The 23,855-nt window shown below is 43.7% G+C and overlaps 1 protein-coding gene across 1 annotated transcript in view; it reads right to left on the minus strand.

Moving 5' to 3' along the window:
• TMC2 (transmembrane channel like 2) overlaps window positions 1-23,855 on the minus strand; it is a 93,354-nt gene that overhangs the window by 2,168 nt on the left and 67,331 nt on the right. The window contains exons 14-19 of the mRNA XM_060201732.1: window positions 22,461-22,589; window positions 20,748-20,815; window positions 17,645-17,884; window positions 7,197-7,322; window positions 5,984-6,062; window positions 1,702-1,819 (exon numbers count right to left, since the gene is read on the minus strand). Of these exons, the coding sequence (XP_060057715.1) occupies window positions 1,702-1,819; window positions 5,984-6,062; window positions 7,197-7,322; window positions 17,645-17,884; window positions 20,748-20,815; window positions 22,461-22,589 (760 nt within the window). The remainder of the gene's footprint in view (window positions 1-1,701; window positions 1,820-5,983; window positions 6,063-7,196; window positions 7,323-17,644; window positions 17,885-20,747; window positions 20,816-22,460; window positions 22,590-23,855) is intronic.

Genomic DNA, 23,855 nt, shown 5'->3' on the forward strand with positions numbered 1-23,855 from the left:
CCACTGCGCTACCGTTTGCCCCCCAAGTTCCATTCTTTTACTTACTTTCCCCTCCCCCTAACTCCAAGTTGGGTGATTACTGAACTGCTTTCCACCTAATTCATCTCTTTTCTGGGATACAAAAGTGGTTTAGATTTCCACTGTGGAGGGCCCAGTCCTGGCTTTGCTGACTACCCCACACAGGTGTTTTCTCCAGGCCCTCCCCTTGTACTGACTGACTGCAGGTGGAGCCCCAGGATGGAGGAGCCATTGTCCTCACATCAGCATGTGGGAAAAAAAGTATCAGCAGAAAAACCTAACTGGACTTTATGTGGAGTCAGAAGTAAACTTTAATGAATTTGAGTCATTAGCTGTGTTGGACCTGTTTGTATCAGTATCATACTGTTGTTATCATTCTAGCAAATGACTTCCAACAAAGAGAACTGTTAAACAAAAAAGGGCTGATGAAATGGCATAGTGGCTATGCAAAAAGTCTTTCATGTCTGAGGTTCTGAAGTCCTATGTTCAGTCCTCAATACCATAATCCAGAGCCGAGCAGTGTTCTGGTATTAAAATAAAAACAAAACAAAAAACAAATGAAACACACTTAAATGTCTGCAAAGTTCAGCAAAACAAGATATGCCTGTATATTACATCCCCATTTGTATTACATGCTCACAATTTAGTCTTTAATTCTAAAATGCTTTTTGTTTTTCCTTACTTCTTTGGAGTCTGTCATTTTTCTATGTCATATATCCCCCAACTTTATTTTTCCTTTTTACCTGAGTACTGCTCAGTTCTGGCTTATAGTAGGGCTGGGGATTGAACCTTGGTGTTGTTTTTTTTTTTTTTTTTCCACCAGGATTATGACAGGGACTCAGTGCTTGTATGACTCCGCTATTACCAGTGGCCATTTTCCCTCTTTCTTTTATTTATTGATTGATTGATTGATTGATTGATAATTGTTATTTTACTTAATGTTTGTAAATCTTTTGTATAGAATGAATTGCAATGGTCAAAGCTATTACGTTTTAAGTGCTTTGGAGGTGCTCAGTGTACTGTTGGTTATACTTTATATAATCTTATATTTTAGAGGTCACATAATAAAGAACCAAGACAACATTAGGATAATGAATGTTCTAACTGAAGATCTCTAGAAAGATATACCTGTTTTTGAAAGCCTACCTATGCTTTTTTAAAAAAAATTTTCTGATAGAGGATAAGAGACAGAGACACCTGTAGCACAGCTCTAAAACTTTTTTTTTTTTCTCTAAAACATTTGAAGCTTCCCTCCTGGAGGTGGGAATAGGGTCTCAAACCTCAGTCCTTGTGCATGGCAAGGTGAGTATTCTACCAGGTGAGCCACTACCTGGTCCCAACAAATAAATCTTATTAAAAAAGTAATTATCGGGGGAGTCGGACAGTAGCACAGCAGGTGAAGCACACATGGTGCAAAGTGCAAGGACGGCCATGAGGATCCCGTTTCGAGCCCCCGGCTCCCCACCTGCAGGGGGGCCGCTTCACAAGTGGTGAAGCAGGTCTACAGGTGTCGATCTTTCTCTCCTCCTCTCTGTCTTCCCCTCCTCTCTCCATTTCTCTCTGTTCTATCCAACAATGACAACATCAACAACAACAGTAATAACTACAACAATAAAACTACAAGGACAACAAAAGAGAATAAATAAATTTAAAAAAAAGTAATTATCATGAGACTGAGTTTACCTTGTTTGGTGAGTTGGTCCGGGGTGATATTTTTGGAGCTGCCTTGAGCCCTATCCTCTGAATCCTTGGCTGCGGCTTTGCTTTTGACAGATTTGTGACTCTTCTCAACTTCACGGAGCTACAGGGGAAAAATGAACTTGTTGCTCTGGATCAAAGAAATGGGCATTTAAGGCTAAGAGTTGGGGGCTAGGCACACAGGAGCGGATTAAGTGCACATAGTGTGAAGTGCAAGGACCCATGCAAGGATCCTGGTTTGAGCCTCTGCTCTCCACCTGCAGGGGTGGGGGTGGTCACTTCACAAGTGGTGAAGCAGGTGTCTATCTTTCTCCCTCTCTATCTTCCCCTTCCCTCAATTTCTCTCTGTCCTATCCAATTAAAAAAAAAAAAAAAGGAAATAAAATAGCCTCTAGGAGCAGTGGATTTGTAGTGCAGGCACTGAGCCCCAGTGATAAGCCTAGAGAAAAAAAAAGCTAAGAGTCTAGGTTAGGGGGTCTAGGGGAGTGGTACATCCTGCTGAGCATACAGATTGCAGTGTGCAAGGACCCTGGTTCAAATCCCTGATCCCCACATGTGGGGCTGGGGGAAACTTAACATGTGATGAAGCAGTGCTGCAGGTGTCTCTGTTTCTTCCTGCCTTCCAGATTTCTCTTTGTTTTTATAAAAAAAAAGAAAAAGAAATTTCCATATCAACAAACAACAACAACCCCCAAAACAGGTGTGATTAGAGGGCAAGAACTCTGTCTGTACTTTTAACAGTTAACTTATTGAATAGAGATGGAAAAATTGAGGGGAGTGGGGGAGATGGAAGGAAAAGAGACAGACAGACACCTACAGCCCTGCTTCACCACTTGTGAAGCTTTCCCCCTGCAGGTAGAGACCAGGGGCTTGAACCTGGGTCCTTGTGCACTGTAATGTGTGTACTTAGTTGACCAGGTGTACCACCGCCTGGCCCCTTATAACAGTTTGATTTTTTTTTAAGTTTATTGTCTTTATTGGATAGAGATAGAAAGAAATCGAGTGGGAAGAGGGAGCTTGAGAGAAAGAGATGCCTGCAGCCCTGCTTCACTGCGTATGAAGCTTCCTTGCAGGTGGGAACCAAAAGCTTGAACCCAGGTCCCTGTGCATGGTAACATGCATTCAACTGGGTGCACCAATGCCTGGCCCCCAGTCTATTTGTTAATGAAAAAAGAAAAGCAGAGCACCACTTTGGCACATGTGCTACAGACTTGGAAGTTGCTTTTCTGTAGGCCGCTAAAATCAGTTCTATAAAAGGGTGTGCAGGGAGGGGCAGAGAGACAGCATAATGGCTAGGTAAAAGACTTCTACTCTTGAGGTCCCAGAGGTCCCAGGTCACCCCCAGCACCAACATAAGACAGAGCTGAGCAGTGCTCTGGTCTTTCTTTCCTACCCTCTTGAAAATAATATAAATAACATATTTGAAAAAGCTAAAAGCTAGAGATAGAGAGCGAGCAAGGATGTGTGGAAGCAAGAAGGACAGGTAGTAAAGGCTTGGGGTGTGCCCTCTGCTTCCAGTGAGGCAGGGTGGGTGTGTGGCGGGGGAGAAGTCAGTGTCAGCTGCTGTTGAGAGGCTGCCTGTGTAGAGGAGACTTAAAGCACTCTTAGGCCACGGGACACAAGCAGTAAGTCATTTTGACAGTGTGATTGTCCTTTAGTATTTCTAGTATTAGCTTCAACCTGTAGGCATCATTGTGGGTACTGGTTTTTTACATATGAACATGGATTGAATCCATTGGATTTCTCTGGTTATTTAGCAAACTCAAAATTTAAGCCATTACGTATATAAAGAGCTTGCCAGACTCAACAACATGACAACAAATAACCCCATCCAAAAACGGGGGGAGGACTTGGACAGAATATTCACCACAGAAGAGATCCAAAAAGCTGAGAAACACATGAAAAAATGCTCCAAGTCTCTGATTGTCAGAGAAATGCAAATCAAGACAACAGTGAGATATCACTTCACTCCTGTGAGAATGTCATACATCAGAAAAGGTAATAGCAGCAAATGCTGGAGAGGGTGTGGGGTCAAAGGAACCCTCCTGCACTGCTGGTGGGAATGTCAATTGGTCCAACTTCTGTGGAGAACAGTCTGGAGAACTCTCAGAAGGCTAGAAATGGACCTACCCCATGATCCTGCAATTCCTCTCCTGGGGATATATCCTAAGGAACCCAACATATCCATCCAAAAAGATCTGTGTACACATATGTTCTTGGCAGCACAATTTGTAATAGCCAAAACCTGGAAGCAACCCAGGTGTCCAACAACAGATGAGTGGCTGAGCAAGTTGTGGTCTATATGCACAATGGAATACTACTCAGCTGTAAAAAATGGTGACTTCACCGTTTTCAGCCGATCTTGGATGGACCTTGAAAAATTCATGTTGAGTGAAATAAGTCAGAAACAGAAGGCTGAATATAGGATGCTCTCACTCTCAGGCAGAAGTTGAAAAACAAGATCAGAAACGAAAACACAAGTAGAACCTGAAATGGAATTGGCATATCGCACCAAAGTAAAAGACTCTGGAGTGGGGAGAATACAGGTCCATGAAGGATGATAAATGACATAGTGGGGGTTGTATTGTTAAATGGGAAACTGGGGAATGTTATGCATGTACAAACTATTGTATTTACTGTTGAATGTAAAACATTAATTCCCCAATAAAGAAATTAAAAAAAAAAAGAAAATTTAAGCCATTAATGTTATGTACTCCTCCAAATAACTACAGATTATAAATACATGCTAGAGAACCTTACAAAGATATGTAGACATTTGGGGACCTGGTTTAGAAGAAAGCCGTTTAAAGACTACAACTGGATTCATAGAATGAATTACTAAAAATAAAAAGTGTGACATCTGGGCTGGAGAAACAGCTCACTTAAGATAGTAGTATACTGATTGCCATATGCAAGAACATGGTTCAAGCCAGGCCCCAATCACACTAAAGGAAGCTGGTGCTGTAGTCTCTTTCACTCTCTATTTTTCTACCTCTTTTTTAAAAAAAAATTTTTTTTTATTTATTTAAGAAAGGATTAATTAACAAAACCATAGGGTAGGAGGGTTTTCTACCTCTTTTATCACTAAACAAACAAACAAACAAAAAACAAAGAAACTGACATCTTTTTACCCTTCAGAATGAAACTCCTGACAGCAAAGCCTGGGAGGTAACACAGTGGATAGAGTGCTGGACTCTTTTTAAAATTTAATTTAATTTAATTTAATTTGGCTAGAGACAGAAATGAGAGGAAGGGGTGATGGAGAGGGAGAGAGAAAGAAAGACACCTGTGGCACTGCTTCAACACTCATGAAGTTTCTCCCCTATGGGTGGAGATGAGGGACTTGAACCTGTATCCTTGTTCACTGTAATAGGTATGTTTTACCAGGCGCACCACTACTTGACCCTTGGAGTGCTGGGATCTTAAGCATGAGGTCTCAGATTCAATCCTTGGAATTGCATGTGTCAGAATGTTGCTCTGGTTCTCTTAAATAAATAAAAATATACTTGAAAGAAAGAGACAAGAAAAGAATGACTGGTGGTCCAGCAGGTGGCACAGTGGCTAAGGCACTAGACTCTCAAGCATGAGGTCCTGAGTTCGATCCCCGGCAGCACATGTACCAGAGTGATGGCTGGTTCTTTCTCTCCTCCTATCTTTCTCATGAGTAAATAAATAAATTCTTTTAAAAAAAAAGAAAAGAAAAGAATGACTGGGCAGTGGCACACCAGGTTGAGCACACATGTTACAATGCATAAGGACCCAGGTTCAAGCCCCCACTCATCACCTACAGGGGGAAGCTTTGCAAGCAGTGAAACAATGCTGCAGGTATCTTTCTGTTTCTATGCTTACCCCTCCTCTCAATTTCTGTCTCTACCCAATAGCTAAATAAATAATTTAAATATATATAAGTAATAAAAAAAGAAAAGAAAATTCCCAGGGTCAGAAAAATAGCTCACTTGGATAGTGTTTTGCTGTGTGTGCAAACCAGGTTTGACTACATTAAAGGAAGCTTCAATGCTGTGGTTTCTTTCCCTGTCTGTCTGTCTCACTGTCTATTTCATTTTTTATCTGAAAGTCATTCAATCAGTGGTGAAGCCTTAGACACCAAACCAAGTCAAACCAAACTTTGCCAGGCCAGGCCAGGCCAGGCCAAACCGAACCATCTTGCTGAGGAAGATGTCAAACACAATTGACCAAAGTAGTTTGAGAAGTTGTGAGGTATGAAGGGTGTGACATTGGCTAGCCAGGGAATTCCTAACAGGCTCACTGCTTGGATTTTCTTCCTCAGCTGGGCATTAGCTCGGGAGAGGCTTTTGGAAACCGAGTTCAGGTAGTAGATGGCCAGACTGCAAAAGAAAAAATAAAACGTGTTTTTATAATATGCTTCCCTTTCACGGGACCTAAGCTTTGGGGCTGTGACCTGGATGTGTAACCTGAAAATGCCAGCACTTTCACATCTGTGCTCCAACCTTCCCTTCCACCCCCACAAAAGGCATTCCACCCCTGAACATTATGAAACCATGGCCCCAAAAGGACAGGGCTACCTAACAAGAGGGGTGGATCCAGAAGGCCAGATGACTTGACAGCCTGAAGGGTTACACCTACCCTTGTTCTTTCTGGTTATTTTCCTTTAGGGAAAACAATAAAACAAGTTTCAACCTCTTTTATCCCAAAACTAGTCTCTCCAGTCCCTCTTGCTTGTAAAATATTCTCTAAAACAATGAAATGGAAGGTGGACTTAAACAGTGCTCCATCCTCCTTACACCTCAGAATGAATGAAGCTGATTTCCTTTTATTTAAAAGCTAGTGTGGCTGGGGGCCAGGTGGTGGCGCAGGGGGCCAGGTGGTGGCGCACCTGGTTAAGTGCTCACATCACAGTGCACAAGGACCCAGGTTCAAGTCCCTGGTCCCCACCTGCAGGGGAAAAGCTTCACGAGTGGTAAAGCAGGGCTGCAGGTGTCTCTCTGTCTCTCTCCCTCTCTATCTCCCCCTTCCCTCTCAATGTCTCTCTGTCTCTATCCAATAATAAATAAATAAATAATTAAAAAAAAAAAAAGCTAGTGTGGCAGTTTGGCTATCTGTGACACTTGGTAGAAGCCTTGTTTGGTTTCAGCAGCTGGTTAATATCACTAGGGGATTACCTTGCCCTGTTCTCTCCCACATCTTCAGCCAACACTCAGATAGTGACTGATGAGAGCAGCCGCATTACTGCTCCAGATCCCTCACTTTTGAGCAGGATACCTAAGGCACACTGTTTCCGAGTTCCCCAGCAGGATGAATACCTGCTTACGGTAATAACATACTTCTCCTGTCTCAGTCTGTATTCACAACCCTATAAACTACCTGCACTGGAACCTTTGTCTTGAGATTGCTTCTAGGGAATCCAGATGAAGAGGGTCACAAAGAAGGGCCTGCCAAAGAAGTGTCATCCGAAAGGGGCAGTTTCCATGTGGCAGCTCCAGGGACCCTGTGTAACTTACAACATCAGCAGGATGGCTGGGATGATCAGGCCTGGATTGGCAAGGAAAGCAAAGATCTTGCCCAGGAAGGTTGGGAAATCACTTTCAACGGTCTCTTGGATGACATCATACATTCTGTTTTTCCCACTGAAAGAGAAGGCAGGTCACAGCACGCGGTGTAGCTCATGTGGCACACACAGCTGTCTAGGACCCAGAGGCCCAAAGTCTGCTCAGCACCACTTTCCTGGGAGAAGCAGAACTTTACTTACAGCTGGGTCAGCTCCCTGGCTAGCCAATTTCATGCCCTTGATACCTCACATCTTCTCAAACTACTTTGGTCACTTGTGTCTGACATCTTTCTCAGCAAGGTGAAAAGGGTTTTCTCCTGTACATTCATGGGAGAAAATTGCTATGTAGCCATGACTAACAGGAAACTTTCTCTGGGTGTCCTAGCAAGGACTGTTGACATGGTAGACAACCTTATGGTGCTTCTCAGAAACAACTATAATTAGCCTTTGGGTTGTAATCAGAGGAGATTGAATCATCTAGGAGATCCATCTCCTGGATAGCTCACAGCAGTACTTGTGATTTTTGGTAAATGCCTAAAAATCATTATGTAGACTGACTTCCACAAATGCTTGCCCTGAGACTAGTGGCCAGTGCTGTGTGTGTGTACAATGTTCAGTGTACCTGTTGCAAAGCCAAGGACCGACATAAGGATTTGAGCCCTTGGCTCCTCACCTGCAGGGGGCTTGCTTTACAAATGGTGAAGCAGGTCTTCAGGTGTCTTTCTCTACCCCCCTCTACCCTCCCCTCCTCTCTAGATTTCTCTCTGTCCTATCCAACAACAACAATAAAAATAACAACAACAAAAATGGGGGGAAAAAGGCTTCCAAGAGAAATGGATTCACAGTGCAGGCACTGAGCCCCAGCAATAACCCTGGAGGCAAAAAAAAAAAGTTTGTTTGCATAACCATTATGCTAACTCCCCACCCCAGTGTTGCCTTTTAACTGCTAGCTTTGGTGCTGAGAAGTGGATTGTGGTAGTTTTTTAATTCCTGGTTCAAATTCTTGCTCCTTTGTTCATTAGCTGTGGGATGCCACAGACAGATTTATTTTCTCTGGTCTGTATTTATACCCTTACTCTCTCCACTAGAGCTATACTGTCTAGTGTGACCACTAAAAACACAATAAAGTTATTTAAAATCAGCTAAAATAAAAATTCATTTTCTCAGTCACACATTTCATGTGCTCAATAGTCACATGACTAGTAGCTACTATATTTGAAGAGCAAATATGACTTTTTCTGTCTTAAAAGCATAGATAGTTCTATTGGACAAGGTTGTAGGGTTGTAGAGGCTTTATATCCTTGAGTAAGACACTGAAAATTTCTCTGCTCTACTTTCCTCATCTATATAATACAGCATAATAATAATATAGCACAATGTCATCCTTTATTGTGGTCTGGGAGATGGTGCAGTGGGTAAAGCACTGGACTTTCAAGCTTGAGGTGCTGAGTTCAATCCCTGGTAGCACATATACCAGAATGATGTCTGGTTCTTTCTCTCTCTCTCTCTGCCTAGCTTTCTCATTAATAAACAAAATCTTTAAAAAATATATCATTCTAGGGGGTCGGGCCGTGGCGCAGTGGGTTAAGCACATGTGGCGCAAAGCGCAAGGACTGGTAAGGATCCTGGTTTGAGCCCCCGGCTCTCCACCTGCAAGGGAGTCACTTCACAGGTGGTGAAGCAGGTCTGCAGGTGTCTATCTTTCTCTTCCCTTCTCTGTCTTCCCCTCCTCTCTCCATTTCTCTCTGTCCTATCCAACAATGAACAACATCAACAATGGCAACAATAATAACCACAACAAGGGCAACAAAAAAGGGGGAAAATGGCCTCCAGGAGCTGTGGATTCATGGTGCAGGCACAGAGCCCAGCAATAACCCTGGAGGAAAAAAAAAATATATATCATTCTTTATTTTTTCCTTTTTAAGGTAGAGAGTGAGTAAAAGAGACCAAAACACCTTCTGTCAATGCAGTGGGGGCTGGGATCAAACCTGGGCTGTACACATGGCAAAGTAGCATCCTATCCAAGTGAGCTATTTTACAAGTCTTTATAAGTATAGTAATAGTATTTGCTCAAAAAGATTGGTTAAAGGACAAAGAATTTAATTCGTGTAAGGCACTGAGTGTGGAGTGGCACAATTATAGATACCTTCCAAACTGTTGCAGCTAGAAGTCACATAGTTCATTTTATTTATTTTAAATATATATTTTATTTATTTATTTGATATTTATTTATTCCCTTTTGTTGCCCTTGTTTTTTTATTGTTGTAGTTATTGTTGTTGTTATTGATGTCATTGTTGTTGGATAGGACAGAGAGAAATGGAGAGAGGAGGGTGAAACAAAGGAGGAGAGAAAGAAAGACACCTGCAGACCTGCTTCACCACCTGTAAAGGGACCCCCCTGTAGGTGGGGAGCTGGAGGCTCGAACCAGGAACCTTAAGCTGGTCCTTGCGCTTTGCGCCACCTGTGCTTAACCCGCTGCGCTACCATCCGACGCCCTATTTTAAATATTTTATTATTTATTTTAATGAGAAAGATACAAGGAAAAAAGTAGAGATGGAGATAGCTAGATACCATAGCATGCTCAGCTGTGGCTTATGGTAGGACTGAAGATTGAACCTGGGACCACAGATTCCCCAGGCATGACAGTGTTTTGTATAACCATTATGCTATCTCCGCAGCCCTTAATTTATTAATGAGAGAGAAAATGAACCTCTGGCACATGCTGCTGGGGATCAAACTCAGTGCTTTACTCACAGTACCACCTCCTGGACCACCTTTCTCTCTCTCTGTTTCTGTCTCTCTCTCTTCATCTCCAGGATTATCGTTGGGGCTTGGTGCTGTCACTACAAAGCCACTGCTCTGGCGGCCACTTTTTTTTTCTTCCTATTTTTTACTGGATAGGACAGAGAGAAATTGAGAGGGAAGGGGGAGAGAGAGGGAGGGAGGGAGGGACAGAGAGAGAGAGAGACAGACACCTGAAGGCCTGCTTCACTGCTCATGAAGCATCTGGCTGCCAGTGGAGATCTGCCGCTCACACCCACTTCCTTGCGTGGGTTCTTGCACTTACTACTATATGCACTTAGTACAATGTGCACTTAACCAGGTGTGCCACCACCTGGCCCCCTCCACCATATACACAGTTTTAATCATGAGCTCAGTGGTCAGATTTGGGTTGATACTTTTTTTTTTAATTTTTAAAATTATCTTTATTTATTGGATAGAGACAGAAATTGACAGGAAAGAGGGAGGGAGAGAGGGAGACAGAGAGACACTTGTAGGCCTCTTTACCACTCTTAAAGCTTGCCCCCTGCAAGTGGGGGCCAGGGGCTTGAACTTGGGTTCCTGTGCATTTTAACATGTGCACTCAACCAGGTGTGCCACCACCCAGCCCCGCTACTTGTCTTTATATGATCTGTGAGCTAAGAATAATTTTAACTTTTTTTTTTTTTTTTTTTTTTACCAGAGCACTGCTCAGCTCTGGCTTATGGTGGTGAGGGGGCTTGAACCTGGAACTTTGGAACCTCAGGCATGAGAGAATTTTAACATTTTTAAATGACTGGAGAAATATTGAAAAGTAGCCTGGAGGTTATGCACTTTCTTCATGTGTGAAATCCTTGGTGCAAAACTGAAACAAACAAAATTTTGTGACATAAAACTTGAAATACAAAATTCAAGCATCGGTGTCCCTAAATAAAATTTTATTTGGAACATGGTCATTTTCATTTATTTATCTATCATCTATGGTTATTTCTGAACTAGAATGGCAGAGGAGTAGATGTGCTAGTGACTATGGCCATCTCAATGTTTAGTGTCATTGTACATAATGCTACAAATCACAACAATACAATTATAAAAGTATTTCCGTTGCTGCACATATCAACATAGTGTAAAATTTAATTTATTTTTGATTATCAGTGCATAACCCCCATATAAAAATAAGAAAAGAAACAAAGACTTCCAGTAGTACACTTGTAAGTCTTGGTCTAATGTGGATCATCTTGTCATCAATTTAAGATATATGAGATAATGTGTCAAGTCGCCACTGTTTACTGTATGTAGTAAATGAGCACATTGGTGACTTAAAACAATGCACATTTCTTCTTTTATAATTCCAGAAGCCAGAAGTCTGAAACCAAGGTATGGGCTGGGCTGCTCTCTCTTCAGAGACAAACTCTAGGGAAGACTCTTGTTTCTTTGCTTCTTGTCATATTCTAGAGCTTCATTCCTTGCATACCTTAGCTGGTGACCCTTATTCTACCCTCACAGGCAGCAGCAGAGACTCTTCCAACCATCCTCTGCTTCCATCATCACACCACTTTCTCGTCCTTCACCAGTCAAATCTTCCTCTGCCTCCCTTTTGTAAAGACACTTGTGATTTAGGGCCCACCTGGATAATCTCCCTATCTTGAGGTCCTAACTTCATGACACTGCTCTGCAGGCCCTTTTGCTACATTAAGTAAAGCAATAAAATTTCCAGAGGCCAGGTGGTGGCACACTTGGTGGAGTGCATATGTTACTATACAGAAGGATCAAGGTTCAAGCCCTTGGTCCCCACTTGCATTGGGGAAGCTTCACAAGTGGTGAAGCAGTGCTGCAGGTGTTCTTCTCTTTCTTTCCCTCCCCTCTCTATTTCTGTCTCTATCCAATAAATAATTCCATTTCTTTTGCAATCTGGATAGACTGAGAATTTCCAAAATCTTCAAGTCCTGGTTCCTTATTTATTTATTTTATTTATTTATTCCCTTTTGTTGCCCTTGTTGTTTTATTGTTGTAGTTGTCATTGTTGGATAGGACAGAGAGAAACGGAGAGAGGAGGGGAAGACAGAGAGGGGGAGAGAAAGACAGACACCTGCAGACCTGCTTCACCGCCTGTGAAGCGACTCCCCTGCAGGTGGGGAGCCGGGGTTCGAACCGGGATCCTTATGCCGGTCCTTGTGCTTTGCGCCACCTGTGCTTAACCCGCTGCGCTACAGCCCGACTCCCGTCCTGGTTCCTTTTGCTTATCTGGTCCTTTCTCAAACATTTCCCATAAAGAGGAAAACCACACACACACACACACACACACACACGGGGGGGGGGGGAGGGAGAAACAGGCTTCACCTTCAGTGCTTATCTTAAAATTTTCAGCAAATATGCTAAGTCTATCACTTCTAAATTCAGCTTTCTACATATGTAGGACACAATTCCGCTAGACTTTCTGTTTTTATATTACAAGAACCCCCTTTCCTTCACATTATAAAATCATGTTTCTCACTTACCAGTGGTGAAGAATTTAAGTTGAAGTTGATTGCAGGAATGAAAGAAATGTGTTCAGGACCAGTAAAATAGCTTGCTTGGGGGAGTCGTGCGGTAGTGCAGCGGGTTGAGTGCAGGTGGTGCCAAGTGCAAGGACCAGAGTAAGGATCCCGGTTTGAGCCCCTGGCTCCCCACCTGCAGGGGAGTCACTTCACAGGCGCTGAAGCAGGTCTGCAGGTTTCTACCTTTCTATCTCGCTCTGTCTTCCCCTCCTCTCTTGTCGTATGCTTTACATTGGTTTGTTCTAGCCCTCCCCCGCCAAGAGAATTGGATCAGTCCTGTTAATTTCGCGGGTCTGCTTGGCCCCGCCCCAAGGAACCCCGAGAGAGGGTTCCTGAGTCCAAGAGTTCCGGAGTTCCTGAGTTCGAGAGTTTCAGGGTTACAGAGTAAGAGAGAGTGCCAGTGTGCCAGAGTTTTCAGAGGGTTCCCGAGTACGAGAGTTCGAGAGTTTCAGAGTTACAGAGTAAGAGAGAGTTCCACAGTGGAAGAGTTTCAGAGGGTTCCCCAGTACGAGAGTTCCAGAGTTCCAGAGTTGGAGAGTTCCCGAGTTACAGAGTAAGAGGGAGTGCTTGTGCCGCTGCAAAGAGACAGCCGAGTTCTGTTTGGTGATTAGTTTGTCTTAGTTTGTGAATCGTTGTTCCTGAATAAAGAAATACAGCTTCCCTGCCCAGCTGTTGTCTCCGCGTCTCTGTTACCCGCCCATGAAGCTAGCCAGCCCGGCCAGAGCCTCGGAATTTTAACAACAAATGGCGCCCATGTGGACCTGACCTGCGCATCTCTCAGATAAGTAAAGACAATTTGGCTACCTATGCACTATGGCCTTCTCTTCTGCTTGTGAAGAGATCTCCAAAGGCCTCTGCTCTTTCTTCACGAGACTGTTTTGCTGTTTCTGGAACATTTATCTCTGGACCACTCTGTGGTTTCCACTCCCTCGGGCGAACTCAGAACAGCCAGCGGGAATAGCCAGCGGGCGGGAGGCGAGGCGCGGAGCTGATGTTTCCACCTGGTTAAACAGCCAGCCAGCCGGCTGCGCCCAGACAGCCCCGCGCACCGCGCCCGCAGCCCCGCAGCCCCGCAGCCCGCAGGAGGCCGAAGCCAGCACACAAGAGCCCCTGGAGCCCGAGGCCAACACGCAAGAGCCTGCGGCCAGCCCACAGGAGCCGGCTCTCCACCGCATGGTGCAGGACACTGGACGTGTGATCCCTCCACGCTGCTCGGCCACTGCGAGCAGGGCAGCAGACATGGCAGGGCCATGGGGCAGGGCTGCAGCGCGGGAAGCCACCTCCGGATGGTGAACCCCACCCAACCACTAAGACAGTACAGATTTAAATTCGTGTTTAAAATGACATGTCTTCGTAACAAAGGTTTCTCTCCTTGTGTATTAATGACCATGTTTATGTGTATGTTTAAAGTTTGGTAAACAGTAGCTTTAAGGCTAAATTCTTACTAGTCAAAGTTAAATGAAAAAGGTTTTCAATATAATTCTCATAAAGATAAAATTAACTTACATTTAAAGTCTAAGGTAAAAATTAGTTAACAATCAATATATTTTAACTAAGTTGGTCTAAACAAAAGGTTAAATAGACTTGTTGATATGTAAAATTCTCCACTACCTTCTCTATTAGAAATGGTAGATCGCACAATGGCTATGCTAATTATTCTCATGCCTGAGGTTTCCTCTCTGGCCCACACCTAGGGTGTGTCTCCATCTTGAATGGGTGTAACAAAAGGTTAAAAGACGTTGTTGATATGTAAAAGTCTCAAATTCCTTCTCTATTAGAAACGTTGGATCGTGCAGTAGATATGCTAATAACAAGTTTTGTTTCATAGTAAGTAAGTTGCAGCCAGCTGCCTGTGGGACTCTAGGCCGTTCCCTGCCCCCATGCAAATGCCCGTCGAAGAAAGTACGCCCCCCAGAGGCAAGAAATGTTTTTTTTAAGCTGATAAAGTTTAGTTTGTGCCAGTTTCTTTTTTAAAAAAATGCCTGTATGATATAGGTTTCTGTTCACCCCACACCCTTGATACTGTAGCCATTTAGTTAAAAAGAAAAGGGGGAATTGTCTCGGAATTTTAACAACACTCTCTCCATTTCTATCTGTCCTATCTAACAACAACGACATCAATGGCAGCAACAATAAAAAAACAAGGGCAACAAAAGGGAAAATAAATACAAATTAAAAAAAAAAAATTTAAAAAGTGTTCAAGCCCTTTAAATAAAAAATTAGCTTGCTTGGATAAGTGAGCTACTTTGCCATGTGTGTGACCCAGATGCAAGTCTGGCTACTACCACATTGAAGGAAACTTTGGTCCTATGATCTTTCTCTCTGCCTTTCTGTTTCTATTAAACAAGCAAACAAACAAAATAGACACTTCTCAGGGAAAATGAGCTGACTCCTGGATACAGGTAACTAACTGTTCCCTCTCCTAGCACTGTTATGAGCTGTAGCTATTCCCAATTTGGGTGGGGTTCGAATTTAACAAACTCACATACATGCCTCAGTTTGGACTAGAGTGCTACTCTAAGTGTTTTTCAAAAAAACTTAATTGACTTAATAAGAGAGGGATATATAGAGAAAGATAGAGACCAGAGCACTGCTCAACTCTGGCTTATAGTGGTACTGGAGATTAAACCTGGGACCTTAGAGCTTCAGGCATGAAAGTCTTCTGTAATCATTATGCTGTCTCCCCAGCACCCCTTCTACATTTATTTGTCTATTTATTTATTTGTTTATTTATGGTAGAGATAGGAGGAGAGAGGAAAGAGAAACCAGATCACCATATAGCAATGTGCTGCTAGGGATTGATCTCAGGACCTCATATTTGACAGTCCAACACTTCATCCTCCTGCTACTCTGTGTGCCCACTACTCTGCTTCACAGAGAACAGCACTGACTCCTCATAATAAGCCTATGAAGTTGACACTATGTTATTCCCATTGCTCAGCCAGTGAGCCTGCCTGCACTGGGAAGACACAATTAAGTCACTTGCTTGGCTCTAGAGTCTCTGCTCTAAGTCAGGAGGCTGACTATTTTTTTTTTGGAAAGAGCTAGATAATTAATATTTTAGAGTTTGTAGGCCAGATGGTCTCTGTTGGAGCCATTCAATTCTGTTATTGTGGTGAGAAAGCAGCCATAGATTATATATGAGCAAACGGGCTTGACAGCGGTCCAATAAAATTTTAATTGCAAAAAAGGTGGCAGGGTAGGGCGGAGGGTACATAGCATAATGGTTATGCAAACAGACTCTCATGCCTGAGGCTCCAAAGTCCCAGGTTCAATCCCCCACACCACCATAAGCCAGAGTTGAACAGTGTTCTGGTTAAAAAATAAATGAAAAGAAAGTCTTAAAAAAAAAAAAAGGTGGCAGGGCCTACAGGACAGTTTATTTGGGAGGGTTCCTGCTTTGCCATGTGCATGCCCCAGGTTTGACCCTAGCCCCACTAAAATGGGACAAGTTTTGGTCCTAATGTGTCTTTTCTTCTCTCCCACTAGCTCTGACAGTTGGCTTGTTGGAGATTAAAAAAAAAAAAAAAAAAGGTGGTGGTCTGGAATTGATACAAGGGCTATAAGACACTCCTCACACCCATCCCTACTATTGTTTACATACTTTTCACCAGAGCACTACTCAGTTCTGGCTGATAGTACTGCTGGGGACTGAACCTGAGACCTCTTACCTGCAAGCTTCTGTATAATTGCTAGACTATCTCCCTGGTCCTACCCAACCCTACTCTTTATTTTTTTCTTTCTTTCTTTTTATTTATTTATTTATTTATTTATTTTCCCTTTTGTTGTCCTTGTTTTTTTATTGTTGTTGTAGTTACTATTGTTGTCATTGTTAGATAGGACAGAGAGAAATGGAGAGAGGAGGGGAAGACAGAGATGGGGAGAGAAAGATAGACACCTGCAGACCTGCTTCATCGCCTGTGAAGCGACTCCCCTGCAGGTGGGGAGCTAGGGGCTCGAACCGGGATCTTTATGCCAGTCCTTGCACTTTGCACCATGTGTGCTTAACCCACTGCGCTACTGCCTGACTCCCTACTCTTTATTTTTATTTTTAACTGGAGCACTGCTCAGCTCTGGCTTATGATGATGCCAAAGGAGAGAGAGAGAGAGAGGAATGAGAGGGCTGGGGGGAATTGTATAATGGTTATTGTTAAAAGACTTTCATGCCTGAGGCACAGAAGATCCCAGGTTCAGTTCCCAGTACCTAAACCAGAGTTGAGCAGTGCTGGGGTGGGGGGGCAGATAAAAGGAGAGAAGGGAAAGAGAAAGAGAAAAACAAGGGAAAAGAGAGAGGCACCTACAGCACTGCTGCACTATTTGTAATGATTCCCTTCTACAGGTAGGGACTGGGGACTTGAACCTGGGTCCTTGAATTTTGTGTGTACTCTACTCAATGTACTATTCCTGGCCCTAATTAAAATTTTAATTAATTAATTTATTTATTCCCTTTTGTTGCCCTTGTTGTTTTTTATTATTGTAGTTATTGTTGTTATTGCTGTCGTTGTTGTTGGATAGGACAGAGAGAAATGGAGAGAGGAGGGGAAGACAGAGAGGGGGAGAGAGAGACACCTGAGACATGCTTCACCACCTGTGAAGCTACTCCCCAACAGGTGGGGAGCCGGGGGCTCAAACTGGGATCTTTATGCTGGTCCTTGCATCTTGCGCCACCTGTGCTTAACCCACTGCGCTACCACCCGACTCCCAAACAAACAACTTTTAATAACCACATGGTTGTGAAAGGTAGTCAAAGTGAGGGAGGCCTAGGAAATGGTGAAGTGGATATAGTGTTGGACTCTCAAGTATGAAGCCCTGAGTTCCATATCTGGAATCACTCTCCCCTTCTCTCATAAATAAAGTGAAGAATAGTTTCTCAGTTCTCAGTCTAAGTGCTTCACAGGCATGTGGACTGATGGCTACCATGTTGGGTATTGTTTATACTAAGTGTGACCTCACAGAAACCATATTGAACAGCCCTGATGATTTACCCAACACTCCACAGCCTTTATTTTGTCTGCAGTGACCCCAGAACCGGAAAGTTAAGCCAGCATACCCTGAGCAGATGGCCCAGAGAGGAGACGCTTTGTGCAGCCACCCCATGTGTACCTGAAAGGTCCACAGTCAAAGGAGGGTGGTAGTGACATGATGGTGTAGGCCACCGGCAGGAGGCTGAGGAAAAGTACCAGCAACAGGAGGCCCATGTAGAAGTTATTGGATCGGGAGGCTTTGAACACTCGCTCGTGGGGGACGTTGCTGCTCATCACTGCCCAGCACTGGAAGTACATGGAGGTCAGCAGGCGCAGCACGTTGATGCCCACAAGCCCCGGGGCGTAGAAGGATCCCATCCTGGGTGGACAGAAACCACACACATGGTTGGTCTGACAGCAAGGAAGGATGACAGAAGGAGATTGGATTGATAACTTAGGGGCATGAGGGAGGCCCAGATGTTTTCTCTGTGGGTCTCGTGTGAGGAGGCCTCTTGTTTCATTTCACCAGGGCATTGGTTATCAAGTCACAGATATTCATTCCTTCCCACAGGGAGACACTCTGTGAGACATAAGCAATACTGACATGTTCTGGCCACATCTTTTTTCCCTTTACTAGAACACTGATCAGTTTTGGTTTATGGTGGTACAGGGGATTGAATCCAGGGCACTGAAGCCTCAAGAAAGTCTTGAAAGGGGACTGACGGTGGTGCACCACGTTAAGTGCACATAATATAAAGCGCAAGAACCCGCTTCATTTAGTTACTTCTATCAGGGTTGTCACTGGGGTTCAGTGCCAGCACTACAAATCACCATTCCTGGTGGCCATTTTCCTTTTTTTTTAAAAAAGATAATCTCTCTTTTTTAAAAAAAGTCTTTTTTTTTTAATTGTCTTTTTTAAATTTAGAAACCGAGAAGGGGGGGGGGAGAGAGAGGGAAAGAGAAATAGACACCTGAAGCCTTGCTTCACCACTTGTTAAGATTTCCCCCTGCAGGTGGGGATGAAGGGCTTAACTCTGGGTCCTTGTGCACTGTAATGTGTGTACTTAGCCAGGTGTGCCACTGCTTGCCCCCCCCCCCCTTTTTTTTAACCAAAACACTGCTCAGCTCTGGCTTGTGGTGGTGGTGGGATTGAACCTGGGACTTCAAAGCCTCAGGCATGACAGTCTCTTTGCATAATCATTATGCTATCTCCCCAACCCTCTCCTTTTTTTTGCTTCTTTCTTCTTTCTTTTTTTGTCACCCTTTTTTTTTTAATTGTTGTACTTATCATTGTTGTTGTTATTGATGTTGCTGTTGTTATATAGGGCAGAGAGAAATGGAGAGAGGAGGAGAAGACAGAGGCAGAGAGAGAAAGATAGACACCTACAGACCTGCTTCACCACCTGTGAAGCGACTCCCCTGCAGGTGGAGAGCCAGGCGCTCAAACTGGGGTCCTTTCAGCCGGTCCTTGTGCTTCGTGCCACGTGAACTTAACTCGCCTGACTCCCCTTTCTTTGTTTTTTAAAAATGTTTTTTTTCCCTCCAGGGTTATTGCTGGGGCTCAGCACCTGCAGCACAAATCCACTGCTCCTGGAGGCCATTTTTTCCCCTTTTGTTGCCCTTTTTTTTAATTGTTGTTGTGGTTATTATTATTGCTGTCCTTGCTGGACAGGGCAGAGAGAAATGGAGAGGTCTGTCTTCAGAGAGGGGGAGAGAAAGACAGACACTTGCAGACCTGCTTCACCGTTTGTGAAGTGACGCCCCTGCAGGTGGGGAGCTGGGGGCTTGAATAGAGATCCTTACTCTGGTTCTTGTGCTTTGTGCTAATGCGCAAATGCTTAACCCAATGCGCTACCGCTCGACCCCTCTTCTTTCTATTTTATTGGATAGAATGGAGAGAAATTGAGAGAGGAGAGGGAGAGCAAAATAGAAAGAGAGATACCTGCAGACCTGTTTCATGTCTTGTGAAGCACCTCCCTGCAGGTGGGGAGTGGGGGCTCAAACCTGGGTCCTTGTGCTCCCCCCTTTTTTGACAAAGCTGCAGTCTCGCACATGCATGATTTTACCACTCCCAGAATATATACATAGATATCTTTCTTGCCAGATCTCTGCTCAGCTCTGGCTTATTGTGGTGCCAGGGACAGAACTTGGAACCTCAGAGCCTCAGGCGTGAAAGAAAGACTTTTGCATATCCACTAAATTATCTTCTCAACACATTTTTTTTTTGTTTTATTTCAGAGGGAGAGAGAGAGAGAGAGAGGGAGAGACTCCTTCCCATGTGGTACCTGGAGCTAGAATTTGGGCCTTGCATATGGTAAGGCACACACACCTTACCCAGTGAGCTATATCTCTGGGCTTCTGGTGTCACCATCAGTCATCTTGTAAATGATGTGGCCTCCTGTCTTCAGTCTATTTGAAGCCCTTAAATTAACAGAATTGGACATTGGCTTGCAGTGAGCCCTCCACATCTTGAAAGTCTTTGTCTAAATTTACATAGTCTAACTCCCTTCTCAGGGAAACAAGTTCCACAGTTAATTTAGTTCTTCCTCACCCTCCTTTCCTTTCTTTCTCCCTCTTGCATCTCTTCCCCCTCTTCCCCTCTCTTTCTTTCTTTTTTCTTTTTTATTTGATAAGACACACAGAAATTGAGGGGGGAGGAGGAGACAGAGGAGAGAGAGAGATACCACTACTTCACCATTTGTGAATCTTCCCCCTACAGGTGGGGACTGGGGGCTTGAACTGAGGTCCTTCAACATGATAACGTGTGGACTCAACCAGGTGCACCACCACCTGGTCCCATTCTCTCTCTCTCTCCTTCCTTCTGTGTCTGTGGTGGCACATGAGTGTGTCACTTACTGTCCTGTTCTCATGGAGCTCTGCCTTCTCTTTTTTCATGTGAAAGAAGGGAGCTCAGATGTGCTTTGCCCATCCCCTTCCCATCTAGATGAGGGATAAAGCCTGGAATTCTACTTTTTAAAAAAAATTATCTTTATTTATTTATTGGATAGAGATAGGTAGAGTTTGAGTGGGAAGGGGGTGATAGGGAGGGAGAGAGACACCTTCAGCCCTGCTTCACCACTTGTGAAGCTTTTCCCCAGCAGGTGGGGACCAGGGGATCAAACCTGGGTCCTTGCACATTATAACATGTGCGTTCAACCAGGTGCGCCACCACCTGGCCCCAGAATTCCACTTTTTAAAAGATTTCCCCAACAGGTGACCCCCAGACAAAGTAGATAACTCACCAGATCATTCCTTGGTTGAAAATCAAGCCAAGCACATTTCCACTAATATCAAACTCGGCGTATGAGGGCTGATGAAACAGAGATATAGAAAGAGAGAGAACATGTTAGGTGGTGTCAGCCAGTGCCTTACCAGCAGGCCAATAAAGCGAGGTCACTCTATCACAAGAAGCCTGCTCTAATAACCAGAGAGGAAACTCACATTCAGAGTTCCATTTCTTTACTATGTTTTCAACTATTTATTTATTTATTTATTTATTTATTTATTTATTTATTTTAGAGATACAGAAGCATAGAGACAGTGATAGAAGCATAGAGACCAGAGCAGTGGGGGCCAGGTTTGGACCTGGCTTGCTCAGAAAAGTCTCCCTTGCTCCACAACATTGAACTCTATTTCTTCCTCTTTCCCTGTCTTATCCTTCTCCTTGCCTGCCGTGGGGCGAGTGAGGTGTTATGGAAGAGATACACACAAGGCAGCTGAAGCCAAGCACAAGCACAGAAGGCTACTATAAGAGGAAATGACACACATTTAGTACTTAAGAGGGGCTGGGAAGTGGTGCACCCGTTTGAGCACACGTTATCATGCTCAAGGACCCAGGTTCAAGCCCCCTAGCCCCCACCTGCAAGGGGGGAGCTTCACAAGCAGTGAAGCAACACTGCAGATGTCTTGCTCTTTTTCCCACTTTATCTTCCCTTCCCCTCTTAATTCCTCTCTGTCCTATCAAATAAAAATAAATAAGTAAATAAATAAATATTTAAAAAATAGAACTTCACAGGAGTGGAGAAGAGGCCTACCCTACTTGGTTGGGGGTGGATGGGGAATAAGAGTCAAAGAAGTTTTTTCAAAGGATTCAGAAAATAGGTCCAATGGCTATTGTGTTTGTGAGGGATTTCTGAGACATTAACAGCTGCATCTGCTCTCTAGAATCTCAGTAGACTCTCAAAAATTAAGGACTATCATCCCCCCTTATCCACAGTTTTTTTTTTTAAATTTTTATATTTATTTATTTATTCCCTTTTGTTGCCCTTGTTGTTTCTTTTTATTGTTGTTGGATAGGACAGAGAGAAATGGAGAGAGGAGGGGAAGACAGAGAGGGGGAGAGAAAGAGAGACACCTGCAGACCTGCTTCACCGCCTGTGAAGCGACTCCCCTGCAGGTGGGGAGTCAGGGTTTCGAACCAGGATCCTTACACCAGTCCCTACGCTTTGCGCCACATGTGCTTAACCTGTTGCACTACGCCCGACTCCCACATGCACTGTTATTGTAGCTTGCACACTGAGAACTGGTGGTGTTCACCTTCCCTAATGAAGCTGATGCTGCTTTGGCATTTCTCTACCACTATCTGCTCAGCAGTATAGTTTGTGGTCCATTTTCTTTTTTAAAAAAATTATTTAATGAGAGAGATACAGAGCTAGGCCAGAGTACTGCTCAGCTTTGGCTTATGGTGGTGCTGGGGACTGAACCTGAGACCTCAGAGCTTCAGGCATGAAAGGCTTTTGCTTAACCATCATGCTGCCTCTCCAGCCCCGTGAAAAGACTGAGTTCCCCCTAAGAAGGCAAGGAGGACATTTAGAGAAGTTATATAGATTAAATACTACTTCACAGATTAGAGACTGACATTAGACATCTATATAAGTGCACAGAATACACATGACTGTATAAAAGATGATGACTGAAATGCCTTCCTGTGTAAAACCCATGAAATGATGACCTACAAATCCAGCCTCCAGGTCCCAGCACCAGCAATAGTTCATGAATCGAACAAAACATGCCCGCAGGAAGTCTCCCAGCAGGATGGTGATGTATGTTACGAGCATGTCGGACACTGTCAGTCTCATGAATTCCTGCAAGGAGGAAGATAGGGAAAGGGGATGTTCAGGGATGGATCATACCCAAGTTTCTCAATTGCCTGCAGACATGCAAACTTTCCCATCGACTTGAGATCTTGTCTGGGATCTGTGATTATTGGTGACAGAATGGTCACACAGAGAAGGGACCTAGGTTTTGGAAAGTGCTTAATTTAGGTCCTGATTCTACAAATTACTAATTGTATGACTTTGGAATAATCTGTGGACATGTTGAAGCAGTTAAATGAAGCAGGGTTTTTGATAAGCTTGATGATTATATATATACATTTCCTGGCAAATGAAAATACCCAATTGTTGGTGCTTAACAGCACAAGCTCAGATCTAGGGTTTGAATACTTCTCCCGCCCGCTCTGAATTGCCAGATGCCCTAGCTAGGACTGAGTCTCACCATTGTCACTGAAGGCAATAGCTGCTTTTAGTTTTATTTATTTTTTTATTGATTGATTCATGAGAAATGATAGAAGAGAGAGAAAGATCCAGACATTACTCTGGTACATGTGCTGCCAGGGATTGAACTCAGGACCTCATGATTGCAGTCCAATGCCTTATCCACTGTGCCATCTCCCGGACCACAATATAGCTGCTTTTCTTTACTTTCTTCCACTTGGACATTTTTCTTTGTAAATAGAGAAAATAGTATATCATTTTTTATAGAGGCATATGGCAAAAAAGCCAAACACAAATTTTTTCTTGCATTTATTTATTTTAAATTCCTGTCAAGATTAATTATCTGATTATCTATACATATACATATATATATATATATGTATTAGATAGAGATGGGGGCCAGGTGGTGGCACACCCAGTTAAACACACATAGCAAGGATCTGCTCAAGGATCTGGGTTTGAGTCCCCGCTCCCCACCTACAGGGGGAAGTTTCACAAGCAGTGAAGCAGGTCTTTAATTGTCTTTTTCTCTCCCTATCTCCCCCTCTCTTTTGAATTTCTCTCTGTCCTATCCAATAAAATGGGAAAAAAAGATGGCTGCAATGACAACACTTGAGGTTTTTAAAAAAATCTTGGGCCAGGTGGTGGCGCACCTGGTTAAGCGCTCACATTACAATGCACAAGGTCCCAGATTCAGGCCCCTGGTCCCCATGTGCAGGGGGAAAGCTTCATGAGTGGTGAAGAAGGGCTGCAGCTGTCTCTCTGTCTCTCTTCCTCTCTTTCTCCCTCCTCCTTGTTGGTATGCTTCTAAATTCTGCTTATAAGACCTTCTGTTTTGATCGTCACATTAGGTCC

Source organism: Erinaceus europaeus, chromosome 1 (genome assembly GCF_950295315.1).
Source record: "Erinaceus europaeus chromosome 1, mEriEur2.1, whole genome shotgun sequence".
Lineage (NCBI taxonomy): Eukaryota > Metazoa > Chordata > Mammalia > Eulipotyphla > Erinaceidae > Erinaceus > Erinaceus europaeus.